Raw genomic sequence first — 19,501 nt, forward strand, 5'->3', positions numbered from 1 at the left:
GCCGTGACCCGCGCACGAGATCGATCGAGATCTCTGCCGGCCCCGACCCGGCGGCCCGGGCGATCTCGGACCCCGGAGGACTCGCACGGCTCGAGGACGACTCGTGCTCGGCGGAGCCATGTCTGCTCGCCTCTCTCTCCGCGCTGAATCAGGTCGCCCCACTTGAGATCCGGGAGCACATGGCGCCCGATCCTCCCTCCCGAGGCTTCCACCTGTGCCGCCCAACGGGTGGGATGGGACAGCGCCAAAAAAGGGCTCCCTGCTGCTGCTCCGATCCCGCCCTCCCATGTGCGGCATTGTTTTCTGCTCCCACGGTGGCTCGGCCCATCATCGGCGGCGACTGAGGATTCACGCAGCGGCTAATGTCGGGGGACTGAACCTATGCTAATGCACCTAGTAATGATTGTTTAAGCTGCTAATGCACCTATGTCAGCTCGTCATCTGCCTGATTGTCGTCTGTCCATTTCGAAATCGTGTTAGGGGTTACTAGACAACGTGTCACTGTGATCATAAGCTTTGCTGCGAAAACTCAAGCCCTGATGAAATGTGATCGCTGCCACACTGCAAAAAAGGACAAGCACATTGACTTCAAGGACTGATCATTTGCATTTTTACAAAATTATGAAAAGGGGGGGTGATTACTACTGATTCATAGCTCTTCAATCAAGCAGGTGCTTATGCAAACTGTCCAGCTGGCAGATAAAAAAGTTGAATGAATTCCATGATACACTAATTTGGACATACAGGTTGTGGTATTGTGAAGCACACCTAACGATAAAGAGTCCAAATTCTGGTTGATTCAATGTACTCCATACTAATCGACTGTTTGCGCTCTGCTAACTTGTACCAGTCGCCCTTACCAAAACCGGATTAGTTCAATGCACCAGCAGTCAGCCTGGCTGGCTTCTCTTCAGATCCCCTTCCCACCAAAACCAAAGCTTGTAACCATTATTTGATCCCTCACCATGGCCCATGCAGAGCTTCTCTCCCCTTCGATTCCAATGCCTGAACTGAACCGGAACCGCCGCAGACAAGCGGAGGGGAGGCATCGAATCCCCAATCATATGCAACAGCCAGACAGCTCATGCGTGCTGCTCCCAATCTGCATCCGGCCAAGGAAGGACACCCATGATATGACCCTCCCCCACACCCCGTATAGGCAGTCCATCACCTTTGTCTGTCTTCCTCCGCCCGTCCTTCACCCCGTGCCATCGTCTCTGCTCTGCACAGACAGCTGTGGATTGGCGCACAAGGGTTGAGTTGAGGTTGAGCGATCCTACTGTTCTGTTACAAGCAGATCAGAGATCACGCTAGCGCTCGTCGTTCCGACTATCCCCTCCATGCACAGCGTTCTGCGTTCTCGAGATAGCTTTTGGTGTCGTCCGATCCTACTTGGATTGGAAGCTGCTGTTGTGTTCTGCATTGCTCTGCAATTTTGTCATACATGTAGTTTGGCCTAACTTGGCGAAGAGTTCCATGCAGGTTTCTTTTTTTCCCCTTGGATGTCTTGCTGATTTTTTTACTGTTACTTTGAACTCGTTTGTACCTGTGCTGGTCCTGCTGTGATCTCCAGTTCCTACTATATCTTTGCTTTGTTGGTACTGTAATCTTTTGCAGGAGTACGTCTCCTCGGTTCCTTCAATCTCGTACTTCCTGGCATTCCGGTTGGTTTAGTAATCGTATTTTGCTGCATTTCGAGGCGTATCTATGTACTATCTCTGAATTTCCCTCGGTATAATCCATCATAGCTTCCCCTGTTCAAAGGAGAGACGACAGAGATAGATCCTCCGGTTCCTCTTTGCATGCTTCTTATTCCTTCCACCACCAAAGCTGCTGCATCCATCCTAGTCACTGCTAGCTCTTTCAGCTTTTCCTTTCCCCGCTTTGATCAGTTGGAATGTGATGGCACTGTTCATCTGAATCCTGCATCCTGATCTCATCGAATAGAAGAACTAGCAGGGCGGGCCTCATTGGCGTTGCTGCTGTCGCTGTTGAGCAAAAGCAGGCCCAAATCCCGACGCGAATCCGAGAACATGATTAGCCTCGCATCCTTGGTGCTTTCTTTCCCTTGCTGTTTATCTTCAGGTTGATTCTTGTTCATGGTCCTTGATCTTTGATACGGAAAAGCATTTCATTTACTCATTCGTTGTTGTAAGCGGCGATGTTGGTCGTGGCAAGAAGAAGCCATCGTCTTTACCGTCTGGTGTCTGAATCCAGGACTGCGATGCTGACGGAAGCCGCCGCTGAGCTGACCGCCGTGACAGAAAGAGCTTCCACCGCCGCCACCAAGATCCGCAAGCGCTGCGTCGTGTCGCCGTCGGGCGCGTCGCCGGACCGCCAGGGGAGAGCGCTCAGGCTGAAGCGAGGCGTGCGCCTGATCGGCCACCGGAGGGGAGGCAGCGGCACCGGCACCGGCGGCGCGTCGCCACGCGCGAGCAGCGGGAGGAAGAGGAGGATGTCGGAGTCGTCGTGGAACCGGCATTGCCGCCACGGCCACGCCGACGTCGAGACGCGGTCCGCGGCGTCGGCGCGGAAGCTCGTCAGCGCGCTCTGGCAGCTCAACAAGGGGGACGCCGCGTTCGAGGAGGAGATCGGGTGGGACGCCGCGGCCGAGCGCCGGGGCTCGGATCACCGGCGCAGCGCGTCCCTGGAGGTGAGTGACGGTCACCGTCCTGTGGCTGCTCGTTTCCTGCGGCGATCGTGCGCGCTCTGAACCTGACATTGATTATGCTGCAGTTCTCCAAGATTTCAAGAAGGAAGAGCAAGGTTCTGAAGGATGATGGAGAGCAGAGGAGCTGGCACAATGGCCACGCCCACGGCCAGTGGTTCTCAGATGTGATGAGCCATGGCGGCACAATGGAGGTGAGTTCGAATCTCCTTACAAGCTACTAGCACAAGAATGTTTTCCCTTGTGCGTATAATGTACATTTCCCTTCCCCTTTACTAACTAAACCAGGAGTACTAAGATTTTGCTTAAAATCAACTGCTTTAAGTTTGTTTTTTAATCGAAATCAGGTGATGTGTTGTAGCACCCAATACTATTCTTTTTTTTCCTGAAAGATCACTCAATACTATTCAAAGTAGGATGTTGATGTATACTGCCAATGGCACAGTGGGATTAGAGAGCTGAAAAACTGCGGGTTAACTCTGCATTTTGGATGCCAATTTCTGAAGTGGCAGTCCATCACCTGCCAACCCCCCGCTCTGAACCTTTTAGAGCAAAGGCTGTAGATCATTCCCAATGATGCGTCCTCTTGTGATAGCCACATGCGATCTTTGTCCACTTGCTTCACCGGCTGTACACCAACCGGGCTTGTTTATTCGTTCGCCCATCTGCCGATGCGATTCCCGCCGTTGGACGCCGAGATGGCTTTTCTAGCTCTGCGCGAATGATTTGGCGGTTAATTTGGAATCGCCTTGTGTTTGACGAGCCGAGATGGCAGATTCGGCGGTTGTCAGAGTTGGTTGGTTGCTTGGTTAGTTGAAACATGTTTGTCAATGGACAATGGGTGCACCGGTTGAAGAAGAAGGAGAGGCCCACGACAGACAGCCTCCAGCTCCGGCTGTGTGTCTGTCAGCGGCTTCTAATCACTCCACTGTTTGCTTCTCTTTCTCTAATAGTCCTGTGCCTGTACTTGCCATGGTCCAGGAAATGGTGATCGAGACCAACTCTTTCTGTCAGTAGTTTGACATGTTTACTGACAAAATGCAGTATCTACCAGAACAATTTCTGAAACGATCTCTGTTCCATCCATTTTCAGGCGCACATGTGTCCTCAGGGCCGCACCCCGGCACGCCCGGGCGACAGGGCGGCGGAGATGCGGGACCTGCACAACAGTCTCACGGCGTCCACCGAGCTCGTCAGGGTCCTTGCCAACGTCCTGGGCCCCGCCGGCGCGCTCAGCCCGACCGCGGCGTCCGTCCTCGCCGCGCTGCGCTCCGAGCTCGACGCCGCGCGCGCCCGCGCCCGGCGGCTCGCGAGGCACCACGGCCGCCACGGCGGAGGCGACGATGAGGAGCGCCACCTGCGGAGGCAGCTCGAGGAGGAGGCGCGCGCGTGGAAGGCCAGGCACAGGGAGAAGGCCGCGGCGGCCGCGCGGCTGGTCGCCTCGGAGCTGGACGGCGAGCGCCGGTCGCGGCGGCGCGCCGAGCGGGTGGGCAAGAAGCTCGCCGATGCGCTGGCGGACGCCGAGGGGTCGCTGCGGGCGGCCACGCGGGAGCTGGAGCGGGAGAGGGCGGCCAGGGAGCGGCTGCAGAAGGTGTGCGACGAGCTCGCCAGGGGCGGCACGGCGGTGGAGGAGGAGGATGAGCTCCGGCGGGAGGCCGAGGCCGCCGCGCTGGAGGAGCTGGAGAGGGAGCGGGAGATGCTGCAGCTCGCCGACGAGCTCCGCGAGGAGCGGGTCCGGATGAAGCTGGCCGAGGCGAGGATCCAGTTCGAGGAGAAGAATGCCGCCGTCGACCGCCTGCGCCAGGAGCTCGAGGCCTTCTTGGGCACCAACAGCACCAACGACCGCCAAGAATCGCTTGTCCACGACGAGCACCGCCATGCCGTCGACGATCACCGGTCGTTGCAGCTGGTTCTTGCGTCCGAATTCGGCGTCGACGGCATCGATCGTGTGATCACGGACAAGACCGGGCAGGAAGAAGACGGCAACGACGGCGAAGCCGATGACGATGGCTCGGAAGGCAGTGACATCGAGCTCAACATGGACGGCAACAGCTGGAGCTACATGACCACCGCCTCCAGGGCGACGACGGCCAAGAACGCAGCGGCGTCGGTGCACGGCTCACTTTCGGACAGAGGGACGGAATGCGGCGCCTTCGACCGGGGGTCTCATGGCGTGAGAGATGCGCTGGAACTGAAGGAGTGGGACGACGGGTGCAGCGACGACGACAGGACCAGCACCAGGGACCTGGACGAGGACGCGGAGAGGTACGAGGCCATCAAGAACCTCCGGGAACAGATGCTGGCCGGCAACGGCTTCGTCTTCCTATCGCAAGGGGAGCCAGACGCCGACAGAGATCGGCATCGCCAGGGTTTGGTATCTCAGATTGAAGACGGGGGACTCTGGTGAGGCAAATGGATTGGTGTTGTTGAACGGCTGACGGTGACACCCGGCTCTGTTTCTTCAGAATTTGTGCATAGTTTTGATTTTGGTGTTCCATTTGCACAGTTGTAGTAGAGTTCTCTCTTTGATGTTTGGATCAATACTGCACCTCCATAGGAATCTTGTTTCAAAATTTTAAATGTTATTGCTGTGGCATTTTGCCTCGGTGTCAGATTAGAAACCACCAATGCCTTGTATTTGTATATACGGAGTTACATACTCAGGGTGTGTTTGGTTACATACACCACATGATGCATGCATGGATGATCCTGGATGGAGTGGTTCGACCAATTTGCTTGTACCATATGGTTCACTCTAATTAGTAGAATAATGTATTAAGTGGGATGGTCTCATCCTAGATGAGCTGGTACAATTCACTCAACCAAACAAAAGGATCATTATTATTTTGAATCATTCCATACATGAATCAAATGATACAACCAACCAAACACACCCTCAGAGTGTTCATATGGGGACTCCGGGACTTGGTAGGCTTTTGTGAAGGAAACCATTGCCGGTTGCAGACATGAACCACTCGACTTTTGAATGGATATATGATTTTCCATCACGTTGGTGGTTTTACATATAGCTACTTAATGATTTTGTGAGTGAATCGAACAACTTAGTGTGGATGGGTTCCCTTGTTTGTCTTCTTCACTGTATATACTGAGCCTGCTTGGGTGCCGGCCACAACCTGCCAAGCCACGGTGTGGTGCACCGAAGGCTTGGGGGTCGCACTTCATGGCGCAAATGCTGCTTTGTTTTCCCCTGTTGCTGCCTGTTTTTTTCTACCAAGCAAGCAGCAGCCAATTAATATGACGTGGCTGGTTGTAGCGTAGCTCGTTGCGGCGTGCAACCAAGCACGCCCATATACGACAAGTAGAGGCCAACTCCATTTGTGAGATTTTTAAGGTATGTTTAGTAGAGTTTCTTTATATTTGTGATTCACTATAAGAAGCGATTTTATGTATGAATGTGGTTTTCTATGGTTCTTAGGTTAAATTTTAAGTATAAAGTGATTTTGGGTGGTGAATGAAGATAGGTTTTTTTCAGTCCACGACCTCTTAATTCATTTTGAAGAATCAGAAGTAGGCTAAAATCACTACTCTGCAAAAAAAATATTTTGTAGCGCTCTTTTTATACTTAGATGCTTTGAGAACTTTGCCAAATACACTCTTAGATGTAAGAGTTCTCTCGGCCCACACTTAATATTATTTTATTTATTTTCGCATGTAGAATGATAGATGGCCTGGTTCGACCTAATAACTGAAAATTTCAGCTCGATAACTCTCTGTGGGCAGGTTTGGGCATGAATTTTCTTGGATCTAAATATTTTGGACTTTTTGCCAAGTCTGAGTTTTGTGGGGAATCGAAAACTTTTTTCTTACAGAGCTTCCACTATTTAAAATTGGTGCAAGACAAAATAGATAGTTGGAATTTATCATGCGGAGATGGGTCTGGCGGGCAACGAAGCACACATGCAGCAGAACGCTTTTGTGGCAGGTGGTCACCAGCATGCACGGGACATGTGGCGCAACACCATAGGAGGGAGTTGGATAGGATGTTAACGAATTTCAAACTTTGAATGCTCTTTATTCTTAAACCATATATCAATTCAAATCTGTTTGAACCGTAATATTTGTTTGAATTATTGTAACAAAATGAGATCCAATATGTTATTATATTTTTTCTTTTCATGGTTCAACATTTTGAATATGGGTTTTCAACTTTTGTTATATACTAATTCAACGTTTTTTTCAAAAATATTGAATTAGTTTTTTCAAAGTATTGAATTTGTTTTTCCAAATGTTGAATCAGTCTGCTAAAAATGTTGAATATAGTTATTTGAGGATTGGAGTATAAAAACCAAAACGAAGAAACAAAAAACAAAACAATGCCCATGTGCTGATTCTCCCTAGGTTGCAGCATGCTGCTTCTCTGTTGTGCTTGTGTTTTTCCGCTGCGTGCACTGCCCTTGTGCGGTTACTGTTGCTATCTGCGTATAGGCTATAAGTTGTTAGGTACGACCCATGATAGCTATGCGCCATATAGCTTATAGCCTGTTTGGTTACAAGGACTAAATAGCTTATAGCCTGTTTGGTTACAAGGATTAAGACTGTCCGCACTCGTCATACTCTATTTTCATAATCTAAAAGGAATATTCTATCCTAGTTATCAAGATTCTCTCCTCTATACCAATTTCTCCCGCACCCATGTTACTCTATATCTCATACTCTATACCAACTACCATATATTTTATTCAACCATCTCCAACTACCATCTCATTTTAACAAACACATTTCTTCGTAACACAATCATTTAGAATGGTTATTCTAAATCATGGAATGTGAAATAATTAGTAATACAACTTTTTAATTAAGTAATAATTGTTAGTAGTACTATTTAATTAATGAAATGTAATTAAAAAATGCTCACCTGCCTTGCGTACTACCAAGAGCTGTACTTCTAGCACGGCCAACCTGTGCAGCATTACAAAAGTAGTCCGTATGGTCACATGCAAATGATTCTTGCGAGAATTGTTGCACCTGTGAAGCACTACAATATGATTGCATCGCAAGTATATGAACCAGTGCCCTTGCTAGCTACAACTTGCACACCTCCATCTACTGGCTAAGCACCATAGATAACTTCACTTCCTCGTGTTTTACCAATGCCATGGACAGCCACTCAGGCTCCTTGCGAAGGTACTGGATGATGGAGGAGGAAGACGATGACACTCATTTATTGGTTGATGATGATGAAGCGGAGGCCACGACATATAACCACCTAGTGCAAGCAGAGAGCTCTCGCACTCGCATTCGATTTGATGCGCCACAAAAGGTCATTCAGCCAAGGGACCTTCCTTCTGGTCACAAGAGGATCAAAGCCGACTACTTTGCTCCAAACCCTGTTTACAATGATAAGCAGTTCCATAGAAGGTAAAGTTGAGCATATTTCAAAAATCAATCACTCCATGTCTCTAGTATCTCATATCAGAAGTGTTCTTGCAGGTTCCGGATGCGTCGACATTTATTCAAGCATATTAAAGAGGCTATTAAAAATCAAGATAACTACTTCAAAAAGAAGTATGATGCCACTGGCAAGGAAGGACTATCGGCTCTTCAGAAGTGCGTCGCCGCTATGCGCATTCTCACTTATGGTGTCCCAGCAGATGCCGTTGACGAGTACGTGCGTATTGGTGAGTCAACTGCTCGAAAAGCTTTGCATCATTTTTGTCGGGCTGTCATTGATGTTTTCAGCGAGTATTACCTATGGGCACCCAACGCTACCGATGTAGCTAGGCTTCTTCAAGAGGGTGAGGATCGTGGGTTCTCGGGGATGCTAGGCAGCATTGACTGCATGCACTGGGAGTGGAGGAACTGCCCCACATCATGGAAGGGTCAGTTCACGGGCAGAGGGAAGCATCCCTCTATGATCTTAGAGGCGGTTGCATCGCATGATCTATGGATATGGCATGCTTACTTTGGCATGCATGGAAGTAACAACGACATTAATGTCCTTCATAGATCCCCTGTATTCTCGGCTTATCTCAGGGTTCATTCAACCCCTATGTCGTTTGCAGTCAATGGAAGGGCCTATAACATGGGGTACTACCTTGCCGATGGGATTTACCCTGAGTGGGCAGCCTTTGTTAAGACTATTCATTACCCCATGGAGCAGAAGACACAGCACTTTGCCACTGAAAGTGCACGCAAGGATATAGAGCGTGCATTTGGTGTCCTACAAACTTGGTTTGCGGTGATCCGAGGACCCGCATATGGTTGGGACTGTAACCAGATTAATGATATAATGGCGACTTGCATTATTTTGCATAACAGGATAGTGGAGGATGAACAAGACAATGCCCGTGATACTGATTTCTTGAACATCGGAGAACTAGCAGTTCGGTACCGCAACAATCCGGATAGGGAGGTATTTGTTGCCGCACACCATAGGCTTCATGACCAAAACACACACTTTCAGCTACAATATGATCTCATCAAGCACCAGTGGATGAGGCTGGGATCTCATCATCAGTAGATGAATTAGTGGTCATGTAATATTTATTAAGACTTGTAATATTCTATGGTCATGTAATATTTATTAAGACTTGTAATATTCCGTGGTCATGTAATATTTATTAAGACTTGTAATATTCAGTGGTCATGTAATATTTATTAACACTCGTAATATTTTGTACATCATTCAAAGCGTCTGGCGATCACACACAGCATCTGATTGAGCAAATATTCACTAGACAGTGTAACATCAGAAAAATAAAAGTTCCAATTAGTTCCGCATAGGCTCAACATCAGATAAAATTGTGTCATTCACATCTTATCAACGAGTCACACAACATGATGATAGAAAAAATAACAATTCCAATTAGCTCCCTAAAATAAATTCAAGAAAGCATAAATAAGGTTGCCTCTCCCATCCATGGTTCAAGGCCCCCATCTCTTCCCACGCCTAGCTGCAATCTTCTCGAAAATTTCTTGGTAGGGAGAACTATTGCCACCAGGAAAAGCTCCCTGTGATCCATCAGGAACTTTGGATCGGTTAGGGTCCATCCTGAAATCGCAGGCAAAAAAGATATCAATGGTAGCACATGACATGATTTAAGCATGATATGTGAGTATGCAAAGTTCTCATGAGCAGTAGAAATAGTTCTGATAAGCAGAAAAATTCAAACAAATAGTTTTGTTCAACCTTTTTCATTATCACTTCAAAAGTTCAAGTTTCACTTTATCTTGCACTTTCACTTGGAAGCATAGAGCTTCTAAACTGTTTCTTTCAATTTTGTAACATATTGTAGGAAAAAATATCTATACTTGGGGAAAATGAAACATTACTTAAGGACAATGAGCGACCCAATGCTGAAAATGACTCTTTGACCAGGAAGCGGCTAATAGTCAGGTTGCTGCTTTGAGGAAATCTTTGGAAGCTGCGCACAAGGAGATAAAAGAGAAGGAAAAAAATGGTAATAGTCAAGGAGAAGCAGCAACATTGAATAATAATGATGGAGACTCAAAAGGATTTGAATCCATAACAAATAAGCTAGGATCGGCAGTCAATCTAACTGAGGATACACAGAAAGATCACCAAGTGATAGAAAATAGTGTTGAAGGTCCCTCAGTTCAGAAGCTCCAGTTTCTTGCTCATCTCATGAGAATGGAGGCTATGAAGAACTGGCTACTAAAATACTAGTCCAGAAGGTAGAATAAAAGCTGTGAGACAACACTAAAACAAGCAACATTAATTGAAAAAATCACAACACAAGCAACTTCACTTAGGTTTAAGATATCAAGTACCCAACCATGCAATGTTCACAATCATTCAGAGCACCCTTGTTTGCCTGTGGAATATAATACGGGACATGCAGGCTGCAATATCCTCAAGCATCAAAACCCAATATAGCTAACCCTAAAAGATTTGATTTGTTGCATCGATCCAAGAATGGTCTCCACTCTCAGTATGGTTGCCAGAATCCAGCAAGCTCTCTGCACGAGGGGAAAAATGGCCTAGATAAAACTACCAATTCAAAATCCATGTTAAAAGTATCTCGTGGGCAAAACAACAAACACATAGTGCGTAGGACGCCTTGAACCAACTAACTGAACTAGAAACAAATAATCTTCGCTCGAGATGATGCGGATTGTAAAGAGAGGTCGACCTAAACCTGATGCACTCGGTGTGAGACATTGCAGGAAGCTAGGAACGCAGCCCGCAGCTCCCAATCGTCGCCACGCACATCATATTGTATTCGCGCGCGGCTACTGTGGGCATCTGCAGCACACCTTAGATCTTGGACAACCGTAGGGGGCAGCAAGGGTGGACATACTTGAGTTGGGCAGGACGCCGGCTAGAGCACACGGTGGAGCTCTCCTCGGATGTGCCTGCCTGAACCGGTGAACCTCGCCGCCGCCGCTTGAGCGGACGTCTGCCCTCTCGTCGAACCTCTCCGCACCTGGTTCAGCCTGCCACGCTACTCCAGCCGCTAGATCGGGCCTCCTCCTTCGCTCCCCCACCTCCGAGGCCCTCGGATCTAGGGGGAGAACCCGCCTTCTCCAAGATAGCGCCCTTCTCTTGCACCGAACAGATTGGCCGGAGCCGCCGCACTCGGCTTCTTCACTACGACGCCGAAGGCACACTCTTGTCGGCACCCTTCTTCAGCAAGCAACGGTGCAGCCTCTCCGTTCCTGCCGGCGCAGCCTCTGGGTTCCGAGCACGGGCGCGAGGGCGGGGTGGTTGAGGCTGGCGGCGGTGGGAGGCCAATGGCATATCCTGGGAGCCCGCTGGAAATAGAGGGAGGGGGCCATTCCGCTTCTTTACCGTGACCCTCCCAGTACCACGATGCAGCGCATTTTACGCTACCGCGGTACTGGAGGAACGGGTAGCGTTCCTCGGTGCGGGAAACCTAAAGTTTAGTTCCTGTCACATCGAATGTTTACATACTAATTAGGAGTATTAAATATAAGTTAGTTATAAAACCAATTCTATAAATGAAGGTTAATTCGCGAGATGAATTTATTAAGCCTAATTAGTTCATGATTTGACCATGTGATACTACAATAAATATGTGCTAATCATGGATTAATTAGGCTTAATAGATTTTTCTTGCGAATTAGCCACGGCTTATGCAATTAGTTTTATAATTAGTTCACATTTAGTTCTTCTAATTGGCATCAAATATCCGATGTGACTCGAATTAAAAATTAATCCATGTATCCAAACACCCCCTTATTCGGTTCCGGAAGAGACCTCCCGAGTTTTTCTTATGTCTATAATCTAGACTGACTAGATCGTTTTTTATTTTTTAAAGCGTTGAATGTGTAATTGCAAACATCGAGTTAGATGAAATGGATGAAAAGATACTGGTTGATACAATTAGTGAAAATAAATATTAGGAAGAGTTATACGTATAATAAGCTATATACAACGATACGAACTGAGTGTAGCTCAGCTGATAAGGTTCGTTGTGGTGGAATGTATCCACTAGAGTTTGAGTCCTTGATGGTTCTTACATTTTCCTAAATTTATTCTAGAATTTAATCGTCACTATTTTTTCAGTTGTAGGCGACGTGCCTATCGAGAGTGAGGTGCTAGTGGTGACTTCATCAATCTCGAAGATTTGCTGGCGCAGTCTTTTAGAGGTGATCATAGAGGTAGGGTTGGGTGCGTTTCGTAGGGACGAGTGTGCGTCCACGTACAGTACTCTGTGATTAAAAAAAAACTATATACCAGGATTAAAGAGAAAAGGAAAAGATAAATAAAATGGCTGAGATTTTCCCGTGCTGGGCTGCTTCTATTCCTCTTCGTGGGCCGAACTGGGCTGCCATGTCACCTTGTAAATCTCCACACCTGGTCTGCCACGTCACGACGAACGCGTCATCGGCGCGACACCTCGGACCGGACACTCAGCTTCGGCACGCGGGAGGGACACTACTACGCCAGGCGCGTGAGTCTGAACTGAAGTCACGCTGCATCCTGTCTGCGTCACCGGCCACCGGCGGCGGAGGAGCAGAGCAGCAAGCAAGCGGCGGCGAGGCGACCATGGAGGAGGAGCAGCTTCGCGCTCTACTCCACGACCTCGATGCGCTCAAGCAGCGCCCCGACGACCCCGCCTCCATCGATCGGGTAAGCCCCCTCCCACCTCTCCGCTCCCTGGATCTCGGCAGCTTGCCTCGCCATCTTCCCTTCTCCCGTGCCTTCCAATTCTTAATCACTGTTACTCTGATTGCTAGATGCGAGAGCGGGTGGTGGCGATGTTGAGCCCGGCCTCCGGCGCCGCTTCTCGATCCAAGATCAAGGTACGATCTGACGTTGATTTCCACGCTGAGGGTACGGCGCACTGCAAATTGGGCGGCGGTACATCTTCGGACAACTTGTGAATTTTACTTTGTGTGCGCGAAATTGGGGGCTGCAGGACATGAGTGCGGAGGTGGTGGACAGCAACCCCTACAGCAGACTTATGGCGCTGCAGCGGATGGGCGTTGTGGAGAATTATGAGCGCATCAGGGACTACTCCGTCGCCATTGTTGTAAGCATCCTTCTCACCTAGTCTGGCATTGCAACTCTTCAAATTTAGTTATGTTGGCACGGACCTCCACAATTGGCACGGACCATATACCTTCAGAAGTTCAGACTTCCATCCTTGAGTAGACGAGGTCTCTCCAAGGTACTAGTATAATGTCATGTGGATATCACGAAACTCAGTTTTTATTGGGACCACATGAAACCCGAATTGCTCCAGCCTCCAGAGATTGATCTAGGTATACCATGTACCAGGTGCTTAATAAGGGAAAAAAAAGCAGTTATACTACGTATTTTCAACAGCCAGCTGTTGTTATTTCTGTATGTTAATTTCAGCTTGCTTTACTGGAAAAAAAATGTAAAGTTGGAAAACAGAAGGCAACTAGTAGCTTCATTGTATCATAGATGAAAATTTTTTTTAGCACACATAAGTGGGGGAATTGAACTCAGAGCAAACCTTTGATTCATGGTCGTATGCTTTACAGGGCATAGGTGGTGTTGGTAGTGTTGCTGCGGAGATGCTCACTAGATGTGGAATTGGACGCCTCTTGTTGTATGACTATGACACTGTCGAGTTGGCTAACATGAATAGGTTGTTCTTTCGTCCAGAACAGGTAAGCTTTGAGGATAATATATTACTCCCTCCATTTTTGTTTATAAGGCATGGTATGACTTAGCATGGTCTTCCATATTACACTTTGACCATTAATTTATCTTTTATTATATTGTTTATGCTTATAAACTTGTGATCATTGTAGAGTATATTTGATTACGAATCAAACCATACAAAGTTTACATTATAAAAATAAAAATTTGATAGTTAAATTATTGGTCAAAGATTAAAAAGTTTGAATCTTGATATGCGTGTGCGCCTTACAAATGAAAACGGAGGGAGTATGTGTTAGACTTATTTCATCTTATCGTGTAGCCATTTGTTTTACACCAAAACATTTTTATGATGAAGTACTTATGTTCACTGCTCTGCAAGAGCATAATTCAAAACAGACTGCGACTCATATTCAGTTCATATGCTTTGTTAGGTTGGAATGACCAAAACAGATGCTGCTGTACAAACGCTTTCTGGAATAAATCCTGATGTTGTGTTGGAGGTGAGCAACTGTGCCCAGTATAATTACTGTTATCCTGTTTCCTACTACAATAAACCAATTGTTTCATCAAATTCAGAACATCGTTAGTTTTTGGTAGAAGTGACAAAAAGTAGGCTGTGCAGTTTTTTATTTTTTCCTTTTCACTGTCTTGATTGCATACTCCATCTTGGTACATTGTGATGCGAAGCGCAAAATAGCACGCATGACTTATTTTCGTGGGCTGTCTTGGATGGAGTAACAATACCATTATATTCCTCCTGTTTATAAGAAAGCTGATTTTAACCTATCTTATCTGGTGCAGAGCTACTCATTGAATATTACTACAGTCAAAGGATTTGAAACATTTTTGGAAAGCCTAAAAGCCCGTAGCTCTCATGGGCGTAGCACTGGAGTTGATCTTGTCTTGAGCTGTGTCGATAACTACGAAGCTCGTATGGTTGTAAACCAGGTGATTTCTCTACATGCTTCTAAATTATTTTGACCCCCTCCTTCCTGTGCCTTATATTGGCGTTATGTGCATAGGTATGTATTTTGTGCCATTCATCGACTCACTGTGTCCATTTGCTTATTTGTTCTTTTCAGGCATGCAATGAGCTTGGTCAGACGTGGATGGAATCTGGTAAGTTGTAAATCACATTTCTTGACAGCAAAACTCTTTACGCTAACCTAATCTCAACGGTGTCAAGCCAGCTTGGCTTGTATAGTTGCTTTTACTTGTTCTATATCACTAGTCAATGTACTTCAGCCATAATAATTGGTCATTCTGTTAAATCTTGGGCATATCTCAAAATTTTCAAGGCATGCATTTAAAAGGGAAGTGTATTTTCTGTTAAGATTTTAGTTTACTGCATTACTGCTTAAATTTTTGTAAGGATGTTCAGCTAGTAATGCTGGATTATGGTCCGTTCACGCAATTGGTTTGAAAAATAGTTTGTACATGCAATCCACAGAAATACACACATAGGTTTATTGGAAGCTTGCTGGGTTACATTCCATTCTTAACAGAACCCATAATGACAGTGCAATTCTGACATAACTTCTCATTCAGTGCTAACCCTCTATTCACATTCATCTCATCAATGTGAACAGCATGTAACATCAGATATTTATGTATCAGGTGTCTCAGAAGATGCTGTTTCTGGTCATATACAACTGCTGGTTCCTGGTGAAACTGCATGTTTTGCATGTGCTCCTCCATTGGTATGTTTTATGATCTTATATTTTCTACTCTTGTTTAATGGTGTGTTCTTATGCATTTATACTTTTAGATTGTGGATGTGTGCTTCACATTGTCATCTCTACCATTTTCATTGTTGAAATTTCAATGGTTATTCTGGCTTGACCGAGATGGCCCTTACGAACTTCCATAATATTCCATTTTCATTTCTGTATCACTTCTTGCTCACATATCTGTATCACCTTCAATTATAGGTAGTAGCATCTGGTGTGGATGAGCGTACCCTCAAGAGAGAAGGTGTTTGTGCTGCCTCTTTGCCAACTACAATGGTGAGGCTTTGTTTTATCCTTATACCATTTTATTTTGTACTATTATCTATCATTATCCCGATGCCATCTGGAAGCTTGAATCAGCAATAGTTCAGTTATATGTGTAATTCATGGTAGCCTTATATGGACCACTATACTATTTCATTAGTTTTTGAAACAACTACATACTTTTTCCTGTACTGTTGTAAATCGTAATCAACTGCAAAGCAAAATGGAAGCTAAATGTAGCTGCCAAGTTGCTTTTTGCTTGTAATATCTACATTATTTTCTCTGTACTGTTGGAAACAACTGCAATGCAGTGGATGAAACATTTCATGATTGAGCACCACAACCCCAACTGTGTGTGTACCGTGTGTTGCAGTTTTTAAACTTACACGTAGAATTCTTCTTTAGTCTTCACAAGGAGTACAGATTTCCTGTTCCATTTTTGTTGGTTTAATAAACATGGTGTTTGCAGGGTGTTGTTGCTGGTCTCCTGGTGCAGAATGCTCTGAAATATCTGTTGAACTTTGGACAAGTTTCCCCATACTTGGTAATTACCTTATTCTAACTATGGCATTGATGATCCAGCATTCCAGCAACCTTTGCTAATGTTTTTTCTTGGCTAACATAAAGTCTGTGATTTGTATTGCACCATCAGTTCTGGATTCATCCACAAACTGTTTCTTTATATTCTTTGGGTTTTAAGTACTTTTTTAAAAAATCTTTTTTAAATACGGTGCATATGATATTTTTTTGAAGTGAAGTACAGATATGAATTTGGGCTTGAAATGTCGCACCACTGTAGCACATGTTGATCCAGTATATGCATCTCTACATCCCATGTAACTGCTAGTTTCTTAAAAATCCTGTGATGTCTTCATAAATGTGCAGGGGTATAACTCACTTAAGGATTATTTCCCAACAATGGAAATGAGGCCAAATCCGCAGTGTTCAAATCCAGCATGTGTTCAGAGACAGGTGTATACCCTTCCCACAAATTATTATTATGGCTAAAAGTAAACGATGAAGGATTTCTAATGTGATCCTTCATTTTCAGAAAGAATATATGGACTCCAAACCTGCTAGAGATGCAGCAGCAAAGGCTAAGATGGAAGCTGAAGCATCTGCAGCAAATGAATGTCCTGTTCACCTAGATAATGAGTGGAACATTAGGTACACCATTCCACATCAACTTCAATTTACTTTTACCCAGAATGTTGATTTATTTGTGTCCTAGACAAATGCATAGCAACGTAAGTTCAATACATGCACATTACATAGAAGTACTACTGATAAGAATATCAGTGATGCATCACATGATGTTTGGTCACAGAGTATGATGCTATCCATTTTGATTAAGTGGGTTATGCATGTATAGTTAATGGAGCTAATATCATTCTGGTGGACAAATAGAACACTACCCATCCGCAAAGTTCAAACCACTAATTTTCACTATTATCAGCAAGAATCATAGTTTATAATGTAGTTTGGAAGATTCACTTGAGAGTCTATGCGTAGCTTAAACTATTCTTTTTCTTAGCATATATGATGTAGAAAATTTGTACTCAGCTAGGACTCGCATGCTGGTGCTTATTGTATTTCCAGTATTTTGCTTTTCTACCGTACAGCAAGTTCACATGCTTTGAACCATAAATATGAATAGAGAAGCTGTGGATGATAGCTGAATTATAATTTTTGTTCTTATATGCAGTGTTGTTGATGATGAAGACACAGCGACATCAAGTATTCGAAGCACTGCAGGTAAAATTTCAAATGCTTGTTTTAGATCAGAACAAAAAGTATGCTTCCTTTATCGGTCATCCTCTGGACACCTTTTCACTCCCTGTGACATTGTACAGATGTCCTACCAGAAGGCCTTGTCCGTGAACTCCCAGCTGCTGATTTGTACCCAGAACCACCTGCTGCGGCGAGCTCCAGTGCTATCGATGATGATCTTGAGGAGCTCCAGCGGCAACTTGATGCCCTAAACTCGTCTTAGTCCAGGCTGGTCCATCTACTGTGTCTCGCCTGTTTCCCAAAATCCCAAATTGGACGGGAAACAGGATTCTCATGCTGTTGTTTGTGCCTGTTCTAACAGTCGGTAAATTAACCAGATATAGCCTTTATGCACAGCACCGTGGTACAAAAAGTGATAGTTATACTGTTCCTGTATTTTGACTTACAATTTTGGTTTAGAAAACATGCATTTATGAGCCGGAGGACTCGTTGGTTAACTAATATCTACATTGTTGTCGATCGCTGATAAGTCACCATCATGAGCAGTTTTTTTTTTGAAAAAAATCAGGCAGGAGAGTTACCGATTATATTAAAAAGAAGATAAAAGGTCCAGACTGGGCAATACAATGAGCAGGTCTGATAAATGATGATATTCAAAAGGTTTATCTGGTACCATTAGAGCCTATTCAGAAGAACCAAGTGCTTGCTCATATAAAACTAACCATCCCAATACACGTGGATTTGAAGTGGAAGACGAACTAATTTCATTGTCAACCCTCCTCCCTCCTAATAATATATGGATGGGAGAGGAGTGTTCCCAATCCACACGAGGCAGGACGTGGTTTCGGATTAAGCCCAGGCGCCTAACTGACGACGAATGGGGAAGGTAGCTTTGTGCTCACCGCGTCTGCCGACATCTGAAGTGGCTATTTTTGCTCCCAACAAGATGGCTGCAGAAGGTGCAGGTCACCGCGACACCGCGTGGCGCTGCCGGCAGGCGCCGCGGTTCATCCCCCCCACCCCGCTTGCGCCGGCCGCCGCCCAGTTCAATGCTAGGAACATGAGAGCGCCATGTAGCGAAATGAGGGCCACTTGACCGTTTCGGCTCGCCTTACCGAAACGCAGCTTGCAGCAACAGCGATCGCCAACTTGTGGCTGACTTGGAGCCATACGATGTCCTGAGTAGCGTTGCACTCTGAACTTTGCTGCTGCTGCTGCTGAAAGATGCTGCCTACATACTAACCGCAACCATCTAAATGGATAAATGTTTCTGAAGCCCAGAAAATGCCGAACGGTTGAGCTAGATTAGGTTACATAAGAATGGCGTTAACTGACAGGTAGGAAAAGTGGTTTTGTTTTATGCTGACGACAGGCGACATCTGAACAAGCTTGGGACGGAGAATTGGTTCTTCGTTCCCAAGCTTGCGCACAATTCTTTATATATAAAAAAAAGCTTAGTAGCTAGGTTTCTGCTCAAACCTTAGTAGCTAGGTTAACAAACGATAGTGAGTAGTGACGGACTTCCTGTGTGCACAAACCTTAGTAGCTAGGTCAAGAAAGGGCAACAAGATGGAGCCATGCGACGGGAAAGAGGCCACTTGGCCGGGCCGTTTCTGCTCACGCCTTACCAAAATGCAGTTAACAACAAGAGTCACGTCCGATGCAGTTAACAACAAGAGTCACGCGGACGTGGCATCGCCAATCTCCACACATTGTGCTGTCTGTGTTGGTGCCACATTTTAGAATGTTCTTGCCCCGGGTTTCCTTGAGTTGCAATGTTTATCTTGTGACCGGTGTGCCCAATTTTATAAAACGAGAGCAGTCGTGGATGCAAGATAAGTTTTCTGATTGGTGGGCTGCTGCAGCCTGCAGATGCACGCATGCAGCTAAGTTTTTTTTGAGACTAGCATGTGGGCCCATTGCACATGCGCGGCACGGTGCAGTTGGTGCAAATGCATCATTGGGGCCAAAGTGAAGACGAATTTTTTGCATTATCTGGGAAATAAGCCAGCCGAGTGTTTTTTC

The 19,501-nt window shown here is 45.9% G+C and overlaps 3 protein-coding genes across 6 annotated transcripts; all 3 read left to right on the plus strand.

The window, feature by feature from the left end:
• Positions 1-785: 785 nt before the first annotated feature.
• LOC117866786 (uncharacterized) lies at positions 786-5,382 on the plus strand. Of its 4 annotated transcripts, none has more exons than XM_034751102.2 (4): positions 786-1,482; positions 1,618-2,653; positions 2,737-2,862; positions 3,762-5,382. In XM_034751102.2, the coding sequence occupies exons 2-4, from the start codon at positions 2,162-2,164 to the stop codon at positions 5,073-5,075; spliced, it is 1,932 nt and encodes a 643-aa protein (XP_034606993.1). In that variant the 5' UTR covers positions 786-1,482; positions 1,618-2,161; the 3' UTR covers positions 5,076-5,382. The 4 variants fall into 4 exon arrangements, with proteins under 4 accessions (XP_034606993.1, XP_072149180.1, XP_034607062.1 ...); XM_034751171.2 differs by having other exon boundaries at positions 804-2,085; positions 2,218-2,653; XM_034751242.2 differs by having other exon boundaries at positions 808-1,482; positions 2,218-2,653.
• A 2,744-nt stretch (positions 5,383-8,126) lies between these two features.
• LOC140221636 (uncharacterized) lies at positions 8,127-10,038 on the plus strand. Its single transcript, XM_072291375.1, has 2 exons — positions 8,127-9,041; positions 9,925-10,038. The coding sequence occupies exons 1-2, from the start codon at positions 8,127-8,129 to the stop codon at positions 10,036-10,038; spliced, it is 1,029 nt and encodes a 342-aa protein (XP_072147476.1).
• Positions 10,039-12,542: 2,504 nt separating this feature from the next.
• On the plus strand, positions 12,543-17,977 carry LOC117833458 (ubiquitin-like modifier-activating enzyme 5). The gene is made up of 14 exons (XM_034712963.2): positions 12,543-12,746; positions 12,854-12,919; positions 13,036-13,149; positions 13,628-13,756; positions 14,183-14,251; positions 14,553-14,699; positions 14,834-14,870; positions 15,369-15,451; positions 15,683-15,757; positions 16,215-16,289; positions 16,631-16,717; positions 16,797-16,912; positions 17,451-17,500; positions 17,599-17,977. The coding sequence occupies exons 1-14, from the start codon at positions 12,663-12,665 to the stop codon at positions 17,736-17,738; spliced, it is 1,272 nt and encodes a 423-aa protein (XP_034568854.1). The 5' UTR covers positions 12,543-12,662; the 3' UTR covers positions 17,739-17,977.
• The last annotated feature ends 1,524 nt before the right edge of the window (positions 17,978-19,501 follow it).

Source organism: Setaria viridis, chromosome 1 (genome assembly GCF_005286985.2).
Source record: "Setaria viridis chromosome 1, Setaria_viridis_v4.0, whole genome shotgun sequence".
Classification (NCBI taxonomy): domain Eukaryota; kingdom Viridiplantae; phylum Streptophyta; class Magnoliopsida; order Poales; family Poaceae; genus Setaria; species Setaria viridis.